The sequence below is a fragment of the Choristoneura fumiferana genome, chromosome 12 (genome assembly GCF_025370935.1).
Source record: "Choristoneura fumiferana chromosome 12, NRCan_CFum_1, whole genome shotgun sequence".
Taxonomy (NCBI): domain Eukaryota; kingdom Metazoa; phylum Arthropoda; class Insecta; order Lepidoptera; family Tortricidae; genus Choristoneura; species Choristoneura fumiferana.
In genome coordinates, this window is record NC_133483.1 from 18,720,986 (window position 1) to 18,741,425 (window position 20,440).

The 20,440-nt window shown below is 38.5% G+C and overlaps 1 protein-coding gene across 1 annotated transcript in view; it reads left to right on the top strand.

Annotated features, from left to right (window-relative positions):
• The window catches only part of ko (Stork-head domain-containing protein knockout), a 269,884-nt gene that overhangs the window by 222,720 nt on the left and 26,724 nt on the right, over positions 1–20,440 (top strand). The window contains exons 5-6 of the mRNA XM_074095645.1: positions 7,512–7,672; positions 17,294–17,478. Coding sequence (XP_073951746.1) covers positions 7,512–7,672; positions 17,294–17,478 — 346 coding nt within the window. The remainder of the gene's footprint in view (positions 1–7,511; positions 7,673–17,293; positions 17,479–20,440) is intronic.

Below are 20,440 nucleotides of genomic sequence, written 5' to 3' on the forward strand. Positions count from 1 at the left end.
AAACCGTACCGTATAAAAATATCGAGCATGCCACAGTGTTGCATAGTCCCCGTTTTGTTCGGAAAAAAGACAGGACAAAGGTTTCCGAAAGAAAAACTGTCTCAAAACACAGACATTCATTGCCCCGGAACGCATTATTTGCCATAATTAATTTCAGATATTGCCAAAATATTCATAAAATTATTCTAATTATAAAATAAACCCGCGTAGCTCATCCAAAAACTATGAGATTTGAATTTCAGAGACCTCACGCTACACTAGCGCCTCTAGTGGCGGAATTCATACGCGATAGCCCTCATTAGAACTATATATTTTGCCTCTCCTTCTGCAGAAAATACACAAATGACAAAATACAAGTGACAGATAAATACAAACGATCATTGAGTTAACAGAAGCTTAACAAGCTTTTATGAAAGCTAATGAATAGTCTTTGAAGATATTGAATATCGCAATCTCGAGCAAAATAAAACTGAAAGTAGGAAACTTGTGATGAACGTAACGAGACTTAATTTGTATCACCAGGAAATTTTCATCAAGTGTACCTGTGCAATGCTTGTGTCGTACAGCAATTAGCTATTAACGGCTGACTTGCGCAAACGCATCGTCTTTGTAACTTGACTCGTTGTGTAAATCGCGGATGGATCTTTAGACTTTATCACAGAGTGGACGGTGTTGGACACAGTGAAGAGAATGGAAGAGTAAATTTGTTTTAAATGGAACGATATTTTCGGGGAGAGATGAACCTTGACATATTTATGGCCTCTCAACCAGAGGATGATGGGTCCAAACTCCAGGTTGGAGCTTTCGAAATTTGCGAGAAAATGATACCAAATAATTCGATTAAAGATCCCATTTTCTGAGGACGAGCAATACGTCTGTAATTATATCTTGTTTCAACTATCCGTCGGCGGCGACGATTGTTTCTCATCATCATTATCATATTAGCCGTACTTAGGTCGTCCACTGTTGGCATCCTCGCCTACGCTTTCCGATCTGCAGATTGTTTCTCATCTTATGAAAAAAAGATTAGTCTCAATTTAATAGCAACCATCGTACTGTAGTGTGCTCTAGTTTCATTATTTAAACCGTTCAATTTGATCCTACGCAAGTTGCACGTCCCTATGGTCTACCTCGCATGCCAAAAATAGTAGGAGCATAATGGAGATCATCTGCACTGATGATTCTTGTCCCTTTACGGACAAGTCCTTGTCTAGCCTTATTCAATTTAGAATCTACGAATCAGATCATACAATCTCCAAACCAGTAAAGGGACATGAAGCGTTTATTTTCTTAAATACCTCTAAGATATAACTCTAACTGAAAAAGTTGTGAAGAGTGTGATTATTTGTAAGGTTTTTGTTGATATTAGCCAAAACTAGTGTTGTCTTATCTTTAAGTTTAAACAAGGGAAAGAAAACAAAGCTCATAATATTAAGAAAGAGTAAAATTTTATACAAGGAATAATGTTCAAAGTCTATAAGATATCACTAAATTCCAGTATATTCCAATATATTTACAATTACATCAGGTCCATGTTCAAATTGTATGTCAAAGATATACCGTAATCTTGAATGAACATTTCCAGTAAAATCTATACAGGCAAGTAGTGTTTACCCAAAACTAGTATTTACAAACGAAAGCAAATTTCGGTTTATAGGTTTTTCAGTTTCGGTCGTAACAAAACAATTGATTTAATAACGAGCCATGTCTAGTTCCAACACAACGATGCTTGTTTTCGAAATAATCGATTCACTTATTTCAAATACATGATTTATTTATTACAGGTATTACTATGAAATTACGTATTACTAAAGTTAAATATGTTTGTATTACGGAACATGTTATTACATGGTGTCAATAAAATTTGTGTGGTCGTTTAACTGGTCCATTCATTTTATACGACGTTACACTTAAACTTTAATTAACTTGTACATTATTGACAAGTATACAGATTACAGATACACAGCCCATACGGCGGCTCCGCTTACGTTAAACATTAATCTAGCATTAAAAAAGTTGGGATTATACAAAAAATCATTAACATTGCATAAAACACACTCTTACCTTTCATGAATCTAAATTTAGCGGTTGTTATATTGAGACTTTATCCAGATCCCGTGGAAGTTAAAAAATAGCCAAGGTGTTATTCCAAAAAGCCAGCTATCTGTATAATAAGTCTCCTCCAAATCCGGCCATCCATTTTAGCTTGAAAGAGTAAAAACCACTCACAAACGCGCAAGCACTTGCACACATACTCACAAGCTTTCGCTTTTATAAGATTAGTAGAATTACAATCTTACTCATTACGCCATATTATCAGAATTTAATAACAACCCTCCTCCACAATCAAATGCACACAGTTAGACAACCTGAACCAGAAAGACAATACCTATCTAAGTGAGTGAAGCTAATTAGATAGCTGCACTTCACGTGTAAGGAATTTCTACTTCCTAATGGAAATTAGCAAACGCCAGAAACTTTTAACCATGGCTTCAATAATCTTTCTCTTTCACGCATTGCGCGGCCCTCAGTCAAGAGCCCCAACGACCGACAGCATTCCATCTCACACCCCTTACGTGTATCACCCACATGAAATACCAACTTACAACAGACATTTATCGCGACAGCAATTGCGTTACCACTGAATATTCATTGGTTTAATCGACCTGCGCTTGCGACTAGAGTAAATCACAACTGGTTAGGGCAAGTTTCAACTTGAACCAGTTGCATTAGCTAATCTGGCTGATGACAGATTGCTTGAGCTTTTGGGTGCTTGATTTTATTTTTGTCTGGAAATTTGAGGTAATCTAGTTTTACGCTGGAGGTGGAACGATTCTAGTTAAGACTAAGCCGCTTTTCTAGTCCATCGAGCAAGGAGTAACAAGCGAAGTCACTGTAAGCCAGTGGCCACGAGTGGATTTGTCTAAAAATTTTCTTCTTGAACAACCTAAATAGTTCTTTCGTGGTCTTGACGCCGATCCACTTCCTAATTCCTTCTTCCAAACTTTGCCCATAGTTACTGTGTGAATTTTTCCTGTAATTTTTTCACAGATTTAAAAAGAGAAGTCCTCAGTTTGCTGGATTTTATATCAGCAAAAAAAAAACATAAAAGTAATAAAAGCTTGTAATAAAAAAAAAAATGTAATGGGCAAAGACGATTTTTCAATATTGGTCTACGTTGAAAGTTGCATGCATATAAACATTAAAAATATTGTTCTGGTCTTCTCCCCCCGTGAAATAGTTAAGCTCTTTGAAATCCCCACCAGCTTTACGATCAATTTGGCGGTTACCAAAGGCAATAGCAATAAACTGTCACACCAAAACGTAATCCGACCCGAACCTAACAATACGAAATATACGCATAAATCTAGACGCTTGCGCAACTGTCGCAATGTGAACCGGATTCCTTGCCCTGAAGGTCGGTTATTGCTTAAGTCTCATGAATAGTATGTGGATCAAGAGGGCTGGTTGATGGATGACGGAAGAGCTTGACAGTGACATGTCGTTAGATTATTTTGTCCTACAAGTGAATGCGGAGAGGTGTCCCTTTATGTGTGACTTGGTCATTCACAGATGTTTGAGGCTTAAAATAAAATGTATAATCTTGATTTGCTCCTCGGCGAAGTAGTGCGATCAAGCTATGCAAGTGACCGCGCATGCGTTGAATATCCGTGCAGTTAATTTTTCACCCTCCCTTCGCTTGGAAAATAAAATAACAACCCAAACGCAACTAAATCTATAACCAAAACCACCACCACTAATGTTCATATCATACTCAAAGCACTATGTTTCACCTCACTCCAATGCAACGCAGATGCGGCTATAACTGCATAGCTTGGCCGAACTGCTTCGCGGAAGAGTAAATCACGATTATCCATTTTGTTTTATACATGGACGTCCTCATGGGATTTCTTGATATTTTACTGTGTAGACTATGCGCCTCCTGACGTGCCTCCTGAGGTGAATAAGATAGAAGAACAATATCAAAATGGGAAAGTATTGGCAGTATATTATAGTAAAACTTAAGGCAAATTAAATGTTCACGATACAGAAGCTAGTTAGGAGTTAAAAAAGCTTTGCTCGGGACCGTACCGCCAGAAGGAATGGCTCGTCTTCTGAATCGGCCTTCTGGGCATGAAACACATCACGTGCTAGTCGGGAGATGTTTCGTTCGACACCGTATCTAGGCGGGAGAGGAGCAACTGCTCATTTAAAAGACAACTAAGGTCGTGCGGACACGTTATGCATATGGATGATAGTAGATTCCTTAAGTCCGTATTTTACTCCCAATTACAGTAGGGAAAGAGGACTTCTGGAGGCCAGTTTTTGCGATACAAGGACGTCCTAATGCGCCACCTCACCGCGTGCGATATCCTATGCGAGAGTTGGGAAGATCTCGCGAAACAGATATCAGAATGACGCAGCAGTTAATAAAGCTGTAACATTTTGATTCTGATGCAAGTAGATGTACCAAACATTACACATGTAAAAGGTTAAATAAAAAAGGTTATGACTTCTTTATTGTAAAAGCTGCAGTACAGACACAAACAAAAACATTTAGTTTAAAAACACCTCGTTTGGAACGGAATGCAGACAAACCTAGTTTTTATTGCACCGCTAGCAAAACCAGTATCACATCTGCATTTTAAATGTGTATTCTCTAGACATTCAGGACATCCTGTTAGACACGAATTTAAACGGCACATTATATCTAAATCTGCCATTCCAAACTTAAATATATTTATTAGCAAAGCGCAATCCAGAAGCAGTAATTAAATTACAATATTCCATATATATATTATTTTAAAAATTATTTTGAAATTTATGACGGTGGAAGCATTCTACACTTCCACTGAACGTAGATATAGTTTAGATATAGTTAGTGTTTAGTATTCTAACTAAGGGACCCCATACATCCCTGTATTTTATTATTATAATTTTTTTGTATTTTTTTATTTTTAATTGTATAATATACTTTTTAAGTATTTAATTTGTAATTATATTATTATGAAAAAATGACTTTCTGCCAAGTTTCTTGCGGCGCATTCTTTTTGGAAATGATGGTCTTTCCGAAAGCGCTGGTAGTTTAAAAAAAAATGACGTTTAAAAGTGCCCATTGCGGCCTATTCACTGAATAAATCATTTGAATTTTGAATTTTTTGAATTTGAAAATATATTTTCTGTACCGTAAGCTTCAATTTTATAAAAGAAACTAAAGCAAATTATTCAGAGTCCTCTTTGACAAGGTTCCGAAGATGCTGGCAGCATTTCCTCCCTGAATACTTATAAGCTAATTTCTTTGTCCGAGGAATCTGCCAGCTCTTCGGTCCCCTGTGATGTCTACTAACTTCTTTGTTATTTCCTTGTAACAGTAAAGCTACAAAGCAGTACTCCACGGACCAAGTGTCTCGGCACCGAACGGGACACAGTCGTATTTGGCTACTTTTTGTATTTTTATGTCCCACGTACACTGTGCAAACCCTAAAAATAACCTAACTGCATTCGTCTAAGTTTTGTTTAAAATAAGGTTCCAAACACATACATTAATCTACATATATTTAGCCAACATTAACTTAACACGTCAAGTGTATGGCACTTGTCCCACCGCCGGCGATGAGCGAGAAACGAGTAGAGCGAGTAACTAGAAACGAGTGGGCGAGCAGCGAGAAGCGAGTGTAGTTTTGTCGCTCGGCTGTAAGCGAGTGTTCGCGTGCGACGGGCGATTACTCGCTCCACTCGACTCGCTCGTGCGGGGCGGCCGCCAAGCTGACATCGCTGAGCGAGTATCTATAGCTCAGCGAGTTTTATAGCTCTTGTCGCTGCGACAAAAGATGTAAGAGCGAGTTCTCGCCGACAGTGTGAACAGCCAGCGATCAACTATTAATATATGTGTCTCTTTTACTCACACAGGATCTTATATCTTTTGTTCGTTTCTTGGGCGAGAAAATAGTCGATAGCCAATTGTTTCCTCGCTGGCGGTGAGACAAGTGCCTAAAACTAAAACCACAAACTCATTTCTGACCTCTGGGGGCCTGTCATCGCTTGAAACATTAAGAATACAGTACGAGTACCTACGAGGCTACATTAGCTCCGGATTTGGCCATTAGATCAGATAACGTCGTATTAAAACCAATAACGCGTTCACGCGTGAAAGTTCTTAACACATTGGCTTAGAGTTAATATTGCCCAATTTGCGTTCCAAAATGGTATCAGTTTTAATATTTGCCGTTGCCATTATGTCACATGTATTATTTGACGGATTGATCGATGATAAATGATAATAATTGATCATTCATGTGTTTAAAGTATGAGAAAAAATTAAGCGCCAAGTAGGGAATTTCTTACGAGTAATTCTAGTACAGTCACCTGTAATATCTGCCACAGCAGAGCGTGCAAAAATATCCGACACGTTCTACCGGCCCCAGAAATAGAGTCGTATCAGATATTTATGCACGCTTGTTGTGTCAGATATTGGTGCTGGTGAATGTATATTTAACAGTTCACTGAAGAGTCTGGTTACATTAAGAATATAAAGTTAAAGCTAATAAAGGATAGATAACCAAGACAATAACCGTTTACTCATAGATAGCTAGATTACTTATTATGAAAAAATGACTTTCTGCCAAGTTTCTTGCGGCGAATTCTTCTTGGCAATGATGGTCTTTCCGAAAGCGCTGGTAGTTTAAAAAAATGACGTGTAAAAGTGCCCATTGCGGCCTATTTACTGAATAAATCATTTGAATTTGAATTTGAATTTAGCAAAACATGGTTTAGTAACACGAAGGTTTTATTTTTAACAAACGATGAGATATTTTTTCTTATTTACAAACTTCTATTTTACCTGCAATGTAGTTGGTTTGGTCATTCGTATACTATTTTATTTATTTTATCTTGCAAGTTGAATTTTTCTCACTTCTAGTGATCGGTTGATTTCAAATTTGTTACGGTTTTGTAGAGATAGGACGTTTTAATTTCTTTTCGCCAATTTTTTTTACAAATTACTTATTCGTTTCAGAAATGTTCCGATCGGCCAAATGTATTTTATTCTGAAACTGTGAACTAGAAGCCGATATTTTAAGGTTGGTTTTAAAAATATCGTGAAACATTTACAGTTTTAGAATAAAATTCATTTGGCCAAATGAAACATTTGTGAAACAAACTATTTGTAAAAAAATGTTTTGGTTTTAGACCTTAGTGATCCAGATAGGATGGCAACAAAAAACACTCAGCAAAACTAATATATATATATATATTTTGCTGTTTTATATATATTGTTTGAAATAGAAATAGAAATCATTTATTCGTGACAAAGTAACGTAGCATAACAAAAAGGTATTGAAAATTAAGAAAGTTGTATATCACGAAATGGTCCCAAATCAGCAAAAATTGCCGGTCTTGCGAGCGGCGCTGTTCTTCCTTTGGGACCATTTGTTTATCATACATTAAAATAAGAAACCAATATCACTAAAGTAAAGACCGACACAGTGTTACAAAAACGTATTTATTTCCAGGGTCAATCAGCAACGTTAGAGAGCTTACGAACGTCGCTGTCATCCAAGTTCCCGGCGATGCAGACGCCGGCGCAGGACGTCGTGTATGACACTCTCGCGCAGCTCATGCAGGACCGGAAGATCTATCAGACCTCGAGGGGGTTCTTCATTGTAACGCCTGAGTAAGTTTATTCAGTTTATTTAGTCTAGCTGTTGCCCGCGACTCCGTACGCGCAGAATTCATTTATCCGCGGGAACTACGCAATTTTCCGGGATAAAAACTATCCTACGACCTTCCCCGGAACTCAAACTATCTGTATTCCGAATTACATCTAAATCGGTTCAGCGGTTTAGACGTGAAGTGGTAACAAACAAACAGACTTACAAACTTTCGTATTTATAAAACTAGTGGGATTAATGGAATGCTGGCAAACTTTTTGAGTAGGTAATATATGTCAGAACTTCTTCCTTACTGTCCTCTTAAATTCCATGTTTATTTTATTCTTACACTGTCCTGGCACACAAGCCACACAAGCCAGGTCACAAGCCTGCGAAGCAATTCAGTGGTGTGTGTGAAGTTCCCAATCCGCACTGGGCCCGCGTGGGAACTACTGCCCAAGCCCTCTCATTCTGAGGGGAGGCCTGTGCCCTGCAGTGGGATGTATATAGGCTGGGATGATGATGATGATGATGACTGTCCTGGCTATTCGGTTGTGGAATTCCTTACCGAAAGATTCGAGGTGCGCTAAATCCATGCCAATCTTTAAGTCTAGATTAGGGCACACTATCTTTCATTCTGTGCATGAGTTTATTTATAGTTAGTAGTGTAAGTATCCATGTTGTAAGTGTGTAAATTGTATCATTGTATGTGTGTAATGTGTTTTTTTTTACGTATTTTTGTTATTGCTCTACCTAATTCCTTGACTTGTGAATTTTTAATTGTGAAAATCTGCTGAAGCTTGACCAGATCGCTCTCATTGCTTACCTTATGTTTTTTTTCCATTTATTTAACTATTTTCTTTATTTCTTACTATGTCGTGTTCAAAAAAGTGTTAACTACTGTATTACATTGTAAATAATGACATTCAATGCGCAGAGAAGAAGATAATTTAACGTATTTTCGACTGTAATGTAGGTAGGTACATGCACAAACATACCCCTCCTACCTATTTGTAAAACAAGTTTGCAAGTGTGTCCAATAAAATAAACTTGTATGAATCCGTTAATATTAAGTAGGTATAGTTATTTCGAACCATTTTACGGTGGCACTTAACGTTCCTGAGCTATTAAAATTAACATGGAATGCGACGGTAGCAGTCACCTCGAACCACTGAAAACTTCGAAAGCGCCGCCGTAAACATTCACTTAATTGTCCTCTTGAAATTTCGTACATTAAAAATTTTATTGCAATCAACACGTTCAAGCCCTTAAACAAGTCGATTTAATCGTCAAAATCGTTAAATCTCTCGTCGAATGAGTCACGACGCCATTTCTAGATGCCCACTGTTGCGCAAAGTGGAACGCACCCTGCGTGCCGATGAGTAAACGCGCCAATTTTGGCGCCAAACTTGACATTGAGCGCCATTTGTAAAATAGCCGGTTTAGAGTTGCCAGTGCACAAAAGGGATGCATGCAAATGAATGACTAATGCTCCATTTTCGTTTCACGAATGCTTAAGTTTATTTTTAGACAAGTTTAAATAAAGAGTAGAAATGGAAATTTAAATAAAATAGGGATTCGCACGCAGTCCGGTCATTTTCGCTTACACGATGCTAATTAAATTGTCCACTTGTGAGTTTACGGTTAGTAAACTGCCTATTTAAATCTCGTTTAGAAATTCAATCGCATCAGTATATATTAGAGGCTATATAGCGCCTGTATTAATACTGGCTCTGAAATGTAATCATATTACATAGTTCGTATAATGAATGGTTGACACAGCAACCAGCTGTTTGTTATTCTTGTTGTGCGAACTGACGTACACACGTCGTATGCTTGAATTTTTACTATTTTACCTTTAATATACATATTATTTCTGCTACCGTTCTACATAATTTCATTTGGTTATGGCCCAGGACGTCCAGAACGTATAGTAGTCCAGAAATAACGTGAAGAGTTATTAAAGTGTAAATAAAAGTGGTTTGAAGTTGTAAAAAATTTTTCTCCGTCACAATATGTCAGACGAAAACAGCTGTTCGATCGGCATAAGCGGAATAAGAAAATTGAAAGGTTCGTCGAATTACCCGAACTGGAAATTCTTGGTGAGGAATTACTTAGAAAATAAAAACTGGTGGGAAGTAATTTCAAAGGATGTGGTAGACGATGACGTGGACAGGAAAGCGCGAACAACGATTTGTTTGTTGTTGGAACCTGAGTGCTTTACTCACGTCTACAATGCCAAATCTGCCAAACAAGTCTGGAGTAATCTACAGAAAGTTTACGAAGACAAGGGTTGGGGAAGACGAATCTGCATTCAACGAGAGCTGTTCAGTAGCAGGTTAGAGAACTTTGACTGCATTGAAAGCTATATCTCGAGAGTTACGTTCCTTGCACAGCAATTGTCGGATATCGATTCACCAATACAGGATGACTGGATCATATCGATTTTGCTCGGTGGACTGACCCCTGAGTACGGCCCCCTCATCATGGCTGTAGATAATAGCGGTACAGAGATCACGTTGGAGCAAATAAAAACGAAATTACTGCAAGAAGGAAGTAGACAGAGCAACTTGAACACAAACCATGAACAAGCCCTAGTTACAAGAAGAGCACAGAACGATGCCAGATCACGCCCCAAAACCGTTGATCGTAAGCAGAAGTTTGTTTTAAAGTGCTATAAGTGTCACAAGCAAGGACACAAGGCGTCCGAATGCGAAGAGCGGAAGAAAACCGCGAATGTCTGCCTGAATGCTAAGGAGGCGATTAACAAAGACAAGTGGTATCTGACAGTGGATGCTCAAATCACATGACTCATGATAAGAGCAGGTTGTTGTCTTACAACCCGAGAACGGCAACATGAAAATTTCAGTAGCGAATGGTGAAAAGCTACGCGTACAAGGACGAGGGAACGCTGAGCTCGAGTCGGCGAAGAAAAATTATTTTTGAATAATGTTTTACATGTTCCCGATTTATCCATGAACTTAATATCGGTTAGCGATTTGACCAAGAAGAATTATTGTGTTAATTTTGACAAAGGAGGTTGCACGATTCAAAAACAGAATCGGTCTATTGCAAGATGTCATGAAGTTGACGGAATTTACGAGTTGGAAGAAAACAAAAACAACGTCGTCAATTTGACATTGTCAAAACAAAACGAAAATATTTCAAACATTTGGCATAAACGACTAGCGCATTTAAGTGAAAATTACATGAATAAATTGAAAAACCTTGTTACGGGATTGGAATTTCGAAGCTGTGATTTGACAGAACCATGTATTGCGTGTATCGAAGGAAAGACATGCAAGAGTCCCTTTAAAAACAAATAAATAAATATTGGGCAGAGGCTGTAAATACAGTTGTTTATTTGAAAAACAGAAGTCCCACAAAAGCTTTGAGCGATGCTGTACCGGAGAAGCTATGGACAGGAAAAGATGTAGATGTAAGTCATCTGAAAATCTTTGGTTGTTTGGCTTTTAGTTTGAAACCAAAACAAAAGCGACGCAAACTAGACATGAAAACTGAGACTATGGTATTCATTGGATATCCAGAAAATCAAAAAGGCTATCGTTTAATGAATCCAAGGACTGGGAAGGTTTGTACAGCGAGAGATGTCAAATTTTTGGAAAATGTTTTTCTTCAACATGTTAAAGTTGACAGTTCTGTGGTACGCTTAAGCCTTGATACAGAGTCAGTTGTACAGTCTAGTGTACGCAACGTAAACAACGATGGAGTCGATACTTCGGAGGTGCATGATGATAGTTCGTCAAATAACACTGACAACCAGGAGGTACTACCAGAGGAAGGTGTACCAAGTGTACCCGAGCAGAGAGTACCTGAAGAGGAAGTTGCTGAAGAGGAAGCGGCGTTACCTCAACCCGTAGAAAGGAGGTATCCTCTAAGAGAGCGTAAGCCAGTCGATCGTTATGGCTGTAACGTCATGTGTGCTATGGAAAGCGTGATTAATGACGATCCATTGACTGTAGAGGAAGCGTTGGCGAGGCCTGATGGTGATCTGTGGCAAAAAGCGATGGATGATGAGCTAAAGTCACTGAATGAGAACCAGACTTGGAAATTGGTCGACCTTCCAGCAGACAAGAAGCCAATTCAGTGCAAATGGGTCTTCAAAGTCAAGAAAGATAGCGATGGCAAGGTAACCAAGTACAAAGCTAGATTGGTAGCCAAAGGTTTTACGCAGGTACGTGGCATAGACTATGGTGAAACTTATTCTCCTGTAGTTAGAAGCTCTACATTGCGAATGTTATTTTCATTAGCGGTTGAATACAATTGGTTTATTGATCAATGGGATATAACTACTGCATTCTTATACGGTAAAATTAAAGAGGACATTTATATGCGTCAACCCAAAGGAGCAGTAACCAGTGGTCAAGAAACCAAAGTATGTAAGCTACAGCGATCATTGTACGGGTTGAAACAAGCATCGAATGCTTGGTTCAACGAGTTGGACAAAGAGATGCTAGCGTTAGGTTTTATACAATCTAAACAAGAACCGTGTTTGTACCAGAAGCATCTCAAACTTAATAAGAGGCTAGTGGTAGTTATTTATGTTGATGATATTTTCATATTTGGAAATTGCGAACGAGAAAAGCAGAAATTAAAATCAGGTTTGCTTGAAAAGTTCAAGGTGAAAGACCTAGGTGCGGCTAGATATGTTCTAGGAATGAGACTGAGGCGGGATAAAGATGTGATTTATCTAGATCAGGAGCAGTTCATTTTAAATGTCATAAATGACTTTAACATGACAGATGCTAAGCCGGTTAACACTCCGATGGAAGTGGGAATCAAGCTTGAAAAGTCAGCTGATTCACACTGCAATCTACCATATCAAAATTTGATAGGATGTCTAAATTATTTAGCCTGTAATACGCGACCGGACATAGCGCATGCAGTGAGTGCACTTTCGCAATTTAACTCGTGCTATGATGAAACGCACTTTAAATGCGCAAAGCGAGTCCTTAGGTATTTGAAGGGTACGTCTAATCTTTGCCTTACTTTTAGGAAGTCGGGGGACTTAGACTTACGAGGCTATGTAGATGCAGATTGGGGCGGAGCACTAGATAGGAAATCTTTCACTGGGTTAATTTTCAAATTGGGGAAGAATGTCGTTACCTGGAGAGTAGGAAACAAGCAACCGTATCCTTATCATCCACAGAGGCAGAATACGTAGGACTAAGTCAAGCTGCAAAGGAAGCGCTTTACTTACGTACTTTACTATACAGTCTCCTAACGACTGTGGATAGTAACAGGACAGTCGTCATTTACAACGACAACCAGTCTGCGCATAAAATTGCAACTAACAAAATGATGCATAACAGAACAAAGCATATTGACATAATTCATAAAGTATCATTTTATACGGGAATGTGTTCTGAGTAATAAAGTTGAGATCAGGTACATGTCAACCAATAAAATGATAGCGGACATCTTAACTAAATCCGTGCATGGCCCGAAACTAAAAAATTTCTTAGGAGAATTAACTTTGAAAAATTATTCCAATAAGGGGGCGGATGAATAGTTAGTGTAGATGTTGTATTGTTTTATGTTTAAAATATTTTGTGTATTGAATTAATTTTTCTTATTTTGTTATGCCGATGTTCATTTGTTAGGTTAGTTAAGTTTGGTATATATTTTGTTTGCTACGGACTTAAGGAGTAGCAGTACAGGCAGGTGAAAAAGTGCTTAATTTAATTTAGTTTAAATTGTGTAAAGTACGAAAGTCGTACTGTTGGTATACGTTTGTGGGTATACGTTACCTGTTTGTATGTAAGAACCAGTAAGAACATGTAATAGATTAAGGGGGCGTATTAGAGGCTATATAGCGCCTGTATTAATACTGGCTCTGAAATGTAATCATATTACATAGTTCGTATAATGAATGGTTGACACAGCAACCAGCTGTTTGTTATTCTTGTTGTGCGAACTGACGTACACACGTCGTATGCTTGAATTTTTACTATTTTACCTTTAATATACATATTATTTCTGCTACCGTTCTACATAATTTCATTTGTATAAAATCTATAACAGGCAGTAAAACTTGACAACGTAAGGCAAAACAACTATTTGTTTCATTTCTAATTCCGGCAAGCCCTTGTAATTTGATCCTAACAATCAAGTAACACTAAAATATCCAATAACGTTTTGATAAATATGGGATTTGTAAAGTAACTATGCATTACGCATTATTAATAGCGCTGTGGGCGTCAGCTGCGTGTACGCAAATTTCAGTCATTTACGCTTGTCCTTCCAATATTTCGAAGTTATTTTTCCCATTCACTGCGTAGGAGTTTGATTTCGAAATGACCGAATGGATTAATAATTGTTGCGTCTTTTATCTGCGGATTCATTTATCATTCCCATTGGGATTGGATTGGCCGCCAAGGGCGTTATAATTTGCAATATCTTTGTTGGCAGTGACGCAATGTTTTCTATTACCGACTTGCAGCTTTTGTGTTTGTACAATGTGCACAAGTTAGGAAACTGTTCAATTGAAATATTGTATGCAGTGTCTTAATTTTATTGATGAAAACTGTCATTAATAATTCAAGTGTGCTACTGTATGAGTAAGGTTTGATTTAAAGGTGTTAATAGAACTCGCTTTAGCTTAATGAGGGCTATCGTTTTTTGTCTCACTAGATGGCGCACTGTTGCGTGAGGTTTTTAAGTATGGCTTTCAAAGTCTGTTATTACGGACGTGAAAACAAAGTTTAGATTAAAATCATATTTATTACACCTTAAAACCGTACCATAAAAATATCGAGCATACTTACCACAGTGTTGCATAGTCCCCGTTTTTTTTTCGGAAAAAGGGAGGACAAAGGTTTCCGAAAGACAAAACTGTCTCAAAACACAGACATTCATTGCCCCGGAACGCATATTTGCCATAATTAATTTCAGACGTTGCAAAATATTCACAAAATTATTCTAATTATAAATAAACCCGCGTAGCTCACCCAAAAACTATGAGATTTGACATTTAGGAGACCTCACGCTACACTAGCGCCTCTAGTGGCGAATTCATACGCGATAGCCCTCATTGCATAGAGGTCATTGACGTGGTGCCGTAACATCTCGATTCCCGCTGGGATGCCTAAATTTTGACTTTATTGCTGATTTGTCAGTCAGTATTGATGATAGGTGTCGTTTTGCCGGATTTTTTCAATGGGATATTGACCGCTATCACCTTTGATGAGCTCCCGGTATTTCGACGCAATTACATGTGTTAAAAATGTGTACTTTAATAATCGTAAATCACTTTTGGTCAAAAATTCAACCTAAGGTAGGTGTTCTCCAAAATTATTATTTGTAGTAATGTTTTTTAATCTACAATTGTAATGGCATCAAATGAATTCTGATGATGAGTTGCTGACAGATGCAAGGACAAAAAATCACAGAGCTGTTTTGCTGAAAAAAAAAAACTTATGGGTGTTACTACATGTCAAAATGTGAATATATTAAGAATAAAAAGCCCATACTTCCTGGTACTATTCAAATTGATACCATCATAATGACGATAAGAATATTACGAACAATATCGACACGTTTAAGCGCGGGCCCGGGACCAGGGTGGCTACTACAAAATTCGAAAATCGAAGTTCGTATCGTACCGTCCCTCTCACTCTCGTATGAAATAATATTTAGCGTCAACGGGATGGCAAGATACGAAGTTCAAATTTTGCACTTCATCGTACCTACTCGTATATAGGGCCAGTCTATTTTTTTAAGTTACAGTCATTTGGCGTAATGATAGGTACAAATGACGACATCGTGAGAGTAGCGGGAAACCGGTGGATGCAAGTGGCGAGTTGTCGTTCATTGTGGCGTTCTAAGGGGGAGGCCTTTGTCCAGCAGTGGACGTCTTCCGGCTGATGATGATGATGATCCGGCGTATTTTCATAAAGTACCTAGTATTTTTTAGGCTTCCGTGTAAGCAAGATGAGCCATAGGAATAAATTAAGTACTGTTTTTTTAAAAAGTCACCATTCGGAATTCGAAGTTAGTATCGTACCGTCCCTATCACTCTCATATTAAATTAATATAAGCGTCAGTGGGACGACAAGATTCAAGGGCTGGGCCTACCACGTCGCCGCCATCCATCGTGTTGTGTCCAGTTTGTGGTTATTTTCCCACCAGTTTTTTTTTAATCAAAAATAGGCTTGCATTTGACCACAAACACTCCTGATGGTAAGCGAAGATGTGGACTAAAATGGAGCACGCTTGACTAACAAATGCCCATTCACCCTAGATTTAAGGACGGTCAGATTATAACTATCAGGGAACACAGAAGCCGGCAGAGGATTCCACTCCTTCATAGGCGTATATAGCGGGGGGCCGGGGGGGCCGTGCCAACCCCAGTATGGTCTAGTGCCCACCCCAGGATGTTGGGCTACCGATTCAAAATTCTATTATACTGATATCTTCACACAAAAATCCTGGCCAGGCCCCCCTCTGAAAAAATAACTCTAGATACGCCAATGTACTCCTGTCCGGATAATAAAGGCCGAACGAAAACGCTTGTTTGTTTGTTGTTTGTAATTTTTTATTCCCTGGTATAAACTATTTGGCACACACCTTCTTGAGTGACAGGCGAACTCCGCACATAAAGCGTGACTGAGCAATTTAATGTTCACTTTAAAATAACCAATCTTCTTATTTTTTCAATAGGAATTATAAATTAAAAGTGAGCAGGTCAAGGCTTCATTGAATTTGAGGTGAACTTGGATTAAGATGTATGAAAGTAATTATTGGACTTAAGTGCGATTAAATAAACTCGTTTTTAATAACGATTGTGTCATAAAAAATGTTTTGACGGAAATTGCTGATGAGCTTCAAGGTATGTATGAGGTTTTTTGCGAATAAGTTTGATGGGTTCTGTAATTAATTTAAGAATGACGACTTGACTTTTTAAGATGAGACTAAAATTACTTAACAATCATCCATCCATCAGTCAACTCAACAAATAACCTTACCTACACATTGTTTTGCTGTTAAATATTTAACGTTTTGCTGTGGTATCGCTATTGCAAGAGTTTGCTCTGAAGTCGAATTATTTTACTTCGCTTCCCATAATTTTATGTGTCATAATTTCAAATTATTATTTTTCCCTGTCATATCAACGTCTTGCCATAAAATATATAGAACTGTGCTGTTTTTAGGATTTTTTAAAGACCACTTTATAATACAGTAGGTTAGGTAGGTAGGTAGGTAGGTAGATAGGTTAGGCTATTATATCAATTCTGAAGAAAATTACTGTTACAGAAATAAATTACATAAGTAGCAAATTATTTAACTCGCAATGGCAAACTTCATAGATTAGCAAGATTGTTATAAGCTCACCCAAAGAGTAGAAATGACTCTATTTCGTTAACTGTATATCCGAAGATAACTTCTCCTTTCTGTATCTGACTCTTCTTTCGTAGGAGCATGCATGCATGCTTACAATGTTTGTAAAACCTTCATACACTTAAACTAGTTTGTTAATGCCGTCCGGAACTCGAAACAAAAGATCGGTTTTCCTTTTCTTTCCCATCTGAATCTTCAGGAAAACAAAGAAAACTGACGAGTCTAGAGCGATATTAACATTTTGGTTGTTACTTTTCGTGCCTTCATTTCCATCTCCTTTTCAGGCGGCGTCGCTCTCGCTCGCGCTCATCCTCCCGCCACCACGAGGACGAGTGCCCCTCCCCCCGTACCCTGCTGATGTCGGACCAGGAAGCCCTCCATCAGCTGTACGGGGAGATCACGACCACGCGGGACGGAGCCGTGACACACCAGTGCGTCCAGACGAACCTCGCTGACGTCATATGTGGCGGTGAGTTGGACTCTCATAACCTCATCATCATCAGCCGGAAGACGTCTACTGCTGAACAAAGGCCTCCCCTTAGAACGCCACAATGAACGACAACTCGCCACTTGCATCCACCGGCCCACAACTCTCACGATGTCAGTCCACCTGGTGGGATGCCTGCCAACGGTTCGTCTTCCGGTTCGCGGTCGCCACTCCTTTCTCTTCCCACTGTTATCTGTTCTCCAAGCGATGTGGCCCGCCTATTGCCACTCCAACTTGTATATTTTTCCAGCACTTCGGTGACTTAACTTCTCATAAGTCTCATAACCCATATCATAATATACCTTGCCAACTTCGTAGACACTCAAAAAAAATCTTTGAACGTGAAACTACAGAGAGATTGAATCATATTCAATGAAAAAACCGATTAACTTACGTCTTAAATCGAGTTTGTTCGACATGTTTCGGGCTAATTCGCAGTGCGCGTGTTGCCCGAAACATGTACCCGTAGATTTAAGACGTGAGCTATCCAGTTTTTCATTAAGAATAAATCTTGATAAAGCTCATGGTAAGCTTAAAATAAGGCGTGGCATTCAAACGCATAATCCTCTTCTTGAAAAGCTATTTTTTTTGCTACTACGCCTTAACGCCATTAAAACTCATAGTCAAAATACCACAAACGGGACAACACATGAGTAATAATTACCCTCGACGTTATTATCGTTGTAATGTGGTTGAAACGTCGAGGTAAATATTACTCGTGTGTTTTAGCGTGATAAGTCACGTTTGTGGTATTTTTGACTATGAGTGAAAAAAACGAAGGCTTAAAACAAAACCATTTAAACTCCCTAAACAACAGCACAAAACGTCGGAAAAGCGTAGCATGCAGATAAACGATCCTGACCGAGGCTCGGAATGTAGGGCGGCCTGCAGTGGCCTGATTGTGCTAGGCCGCGGAATTTAGTGGATCAAGCCAGTTGCGCAAGCTCTTGGAAACAATTGACGACCTGGTAACCGGGCGGGGGAGGTTTACTGAATGCAGTATTTGAAACAATGTGACGACCGCTTGTCATTGACAATAAGTATATGCAACATGGGTACTTTCCACGAAGCCACACACGCTGCCGAAGATCGTGCCAAATGGAGAGCGTTTATGGAAAATGATTCGAGGTCACGACCCTCAGCAATGAGCATTACGACACAATGAGGAGGAGGGATATGCAAAATAATCCTCTAGTTTGTCAAAAGATACTTTAGGAATCTCATCATTAAAGGGACGCAGGTCCAGTGCAGATTGGGAACTTCACACACACCATTGAATATCTTCGCAGGTTTTCTCACGATGTTTTCCTTCGCCGTAAATAATAATAAATAAGCCATTTATTTCGTACAGAATCCATAGAGGTAAGTTACAGTGAAAATAATAATAACAAGTACTGTTAGTAGGTAGGTACAAATAAAACAAACATGAACTTAAAATAAAATAATAATAATACACGACTGCCCAGCGCCGTCAACCATGATTATGAGGTAAAGTTCGTAATAAATTTCAAACGTAGTTTCGCACATGGATTTTGAAAAACTCAGAGGTTTAGTTTAATCCAATTAGGTATTGGATTGGACTCCACTTTTTTTCGTGTAGGTACAGTGCGGCACTCGTCGTATTTAACTGTTTCAAATAATAATGCGTCGAACTGTGCATCCGCATTTGACAAAAATCTCGGTCGCCGATATCAAATAGTTCTCTATTCCTTGTTAGGATATCTAAAAAATTGTAAATACAGCTATCAATGGAAGATAACTACCGTCTAAATGTAAAGTGCCAAGGTTCATAATACCGTGTCATTTATTGTCAGAATCAGAACCATAAAAAGTGACCGAAAAGGTCACGAAGTCTAAAAGGACGTGACATGTCTAAGGAACGATCGTAGCGGTACCGATTGTGAAATATTGTTATCCGGCCAACGGTTATTCGGATAAATAGAATTGTATGTTTTGACCGATTACTCGCGGTCAACGGCCGTGGGTAAACTGGAGGTTTATTTTTGTTATAATGTTGTTTTCTATCAAATTTTACCGTGAAAGAGCGCCTAGTTCAAATAAACAATCGTTAAGTAAATACTTAATTTAACGATAGGGTGTGGAGGGAGGAAGACTTCTGTTTCACTGGACAGGGCACCTTATTGAGACATATAAAATTTGCTTTGTTCCTCGTACATTACTAACTTACATAACCAGCACTGGGAGAGGACAATAATTCCTATTCGAAAACCAGGTTTTGTATAGGGATATTTTATTTCCTTGTACAAAACCAACGTCATGGGCCGGTTATGTACGAGAAAAGAAAATTCCTACTAGGTATATTAATACCCCGTTTTGAAGTAAGTAGTCATTATTATGAAGCTCGATCGCAGCATTGCTCCAAGCATCAATAGCCATTTTATGATTAGTGAAAATACGCGTTTTAGAAGACATTTAAGGAGTGTTAAGTGGAATGAATTGGTGTGTTATTTTTGTGGCGGTAGTTTTTTTTTTGAGACTGATCAAGCAACCAAGTAAAAAGCACTAGAAAACATTTCTTAATATGCTTATCATGCTTTTAGCTCGTGGAACGCGCTCCCCATATTTGTGATAAGTGTTCCAGTGAAGTTTTAAGAATATATATACTTAAAAAACTAAAAATACAGGTGCAATGATATACCTAGACGCTTCGGCTCAAAAAGCTGCTAGTTTATTATTTGAATAATATTTATTCTGGAGCTCACTGAAGCTAGTTTTCATAATAATTGCATATGAAGTCACTTAATCAAACCATCTGATTTCACGCCTATAAACTTAATTCAAACACCATTTCTCCTCAGATCACGCCGCACACGTTATAATGCACAACTTCCACTCTAACCCGTTGTATTAAAGGTGGCTACAAATAAGGGATACGGCAGGAAACGTCTTCGATAAATCTTACACGTGCTAACTGCTGCAGCAA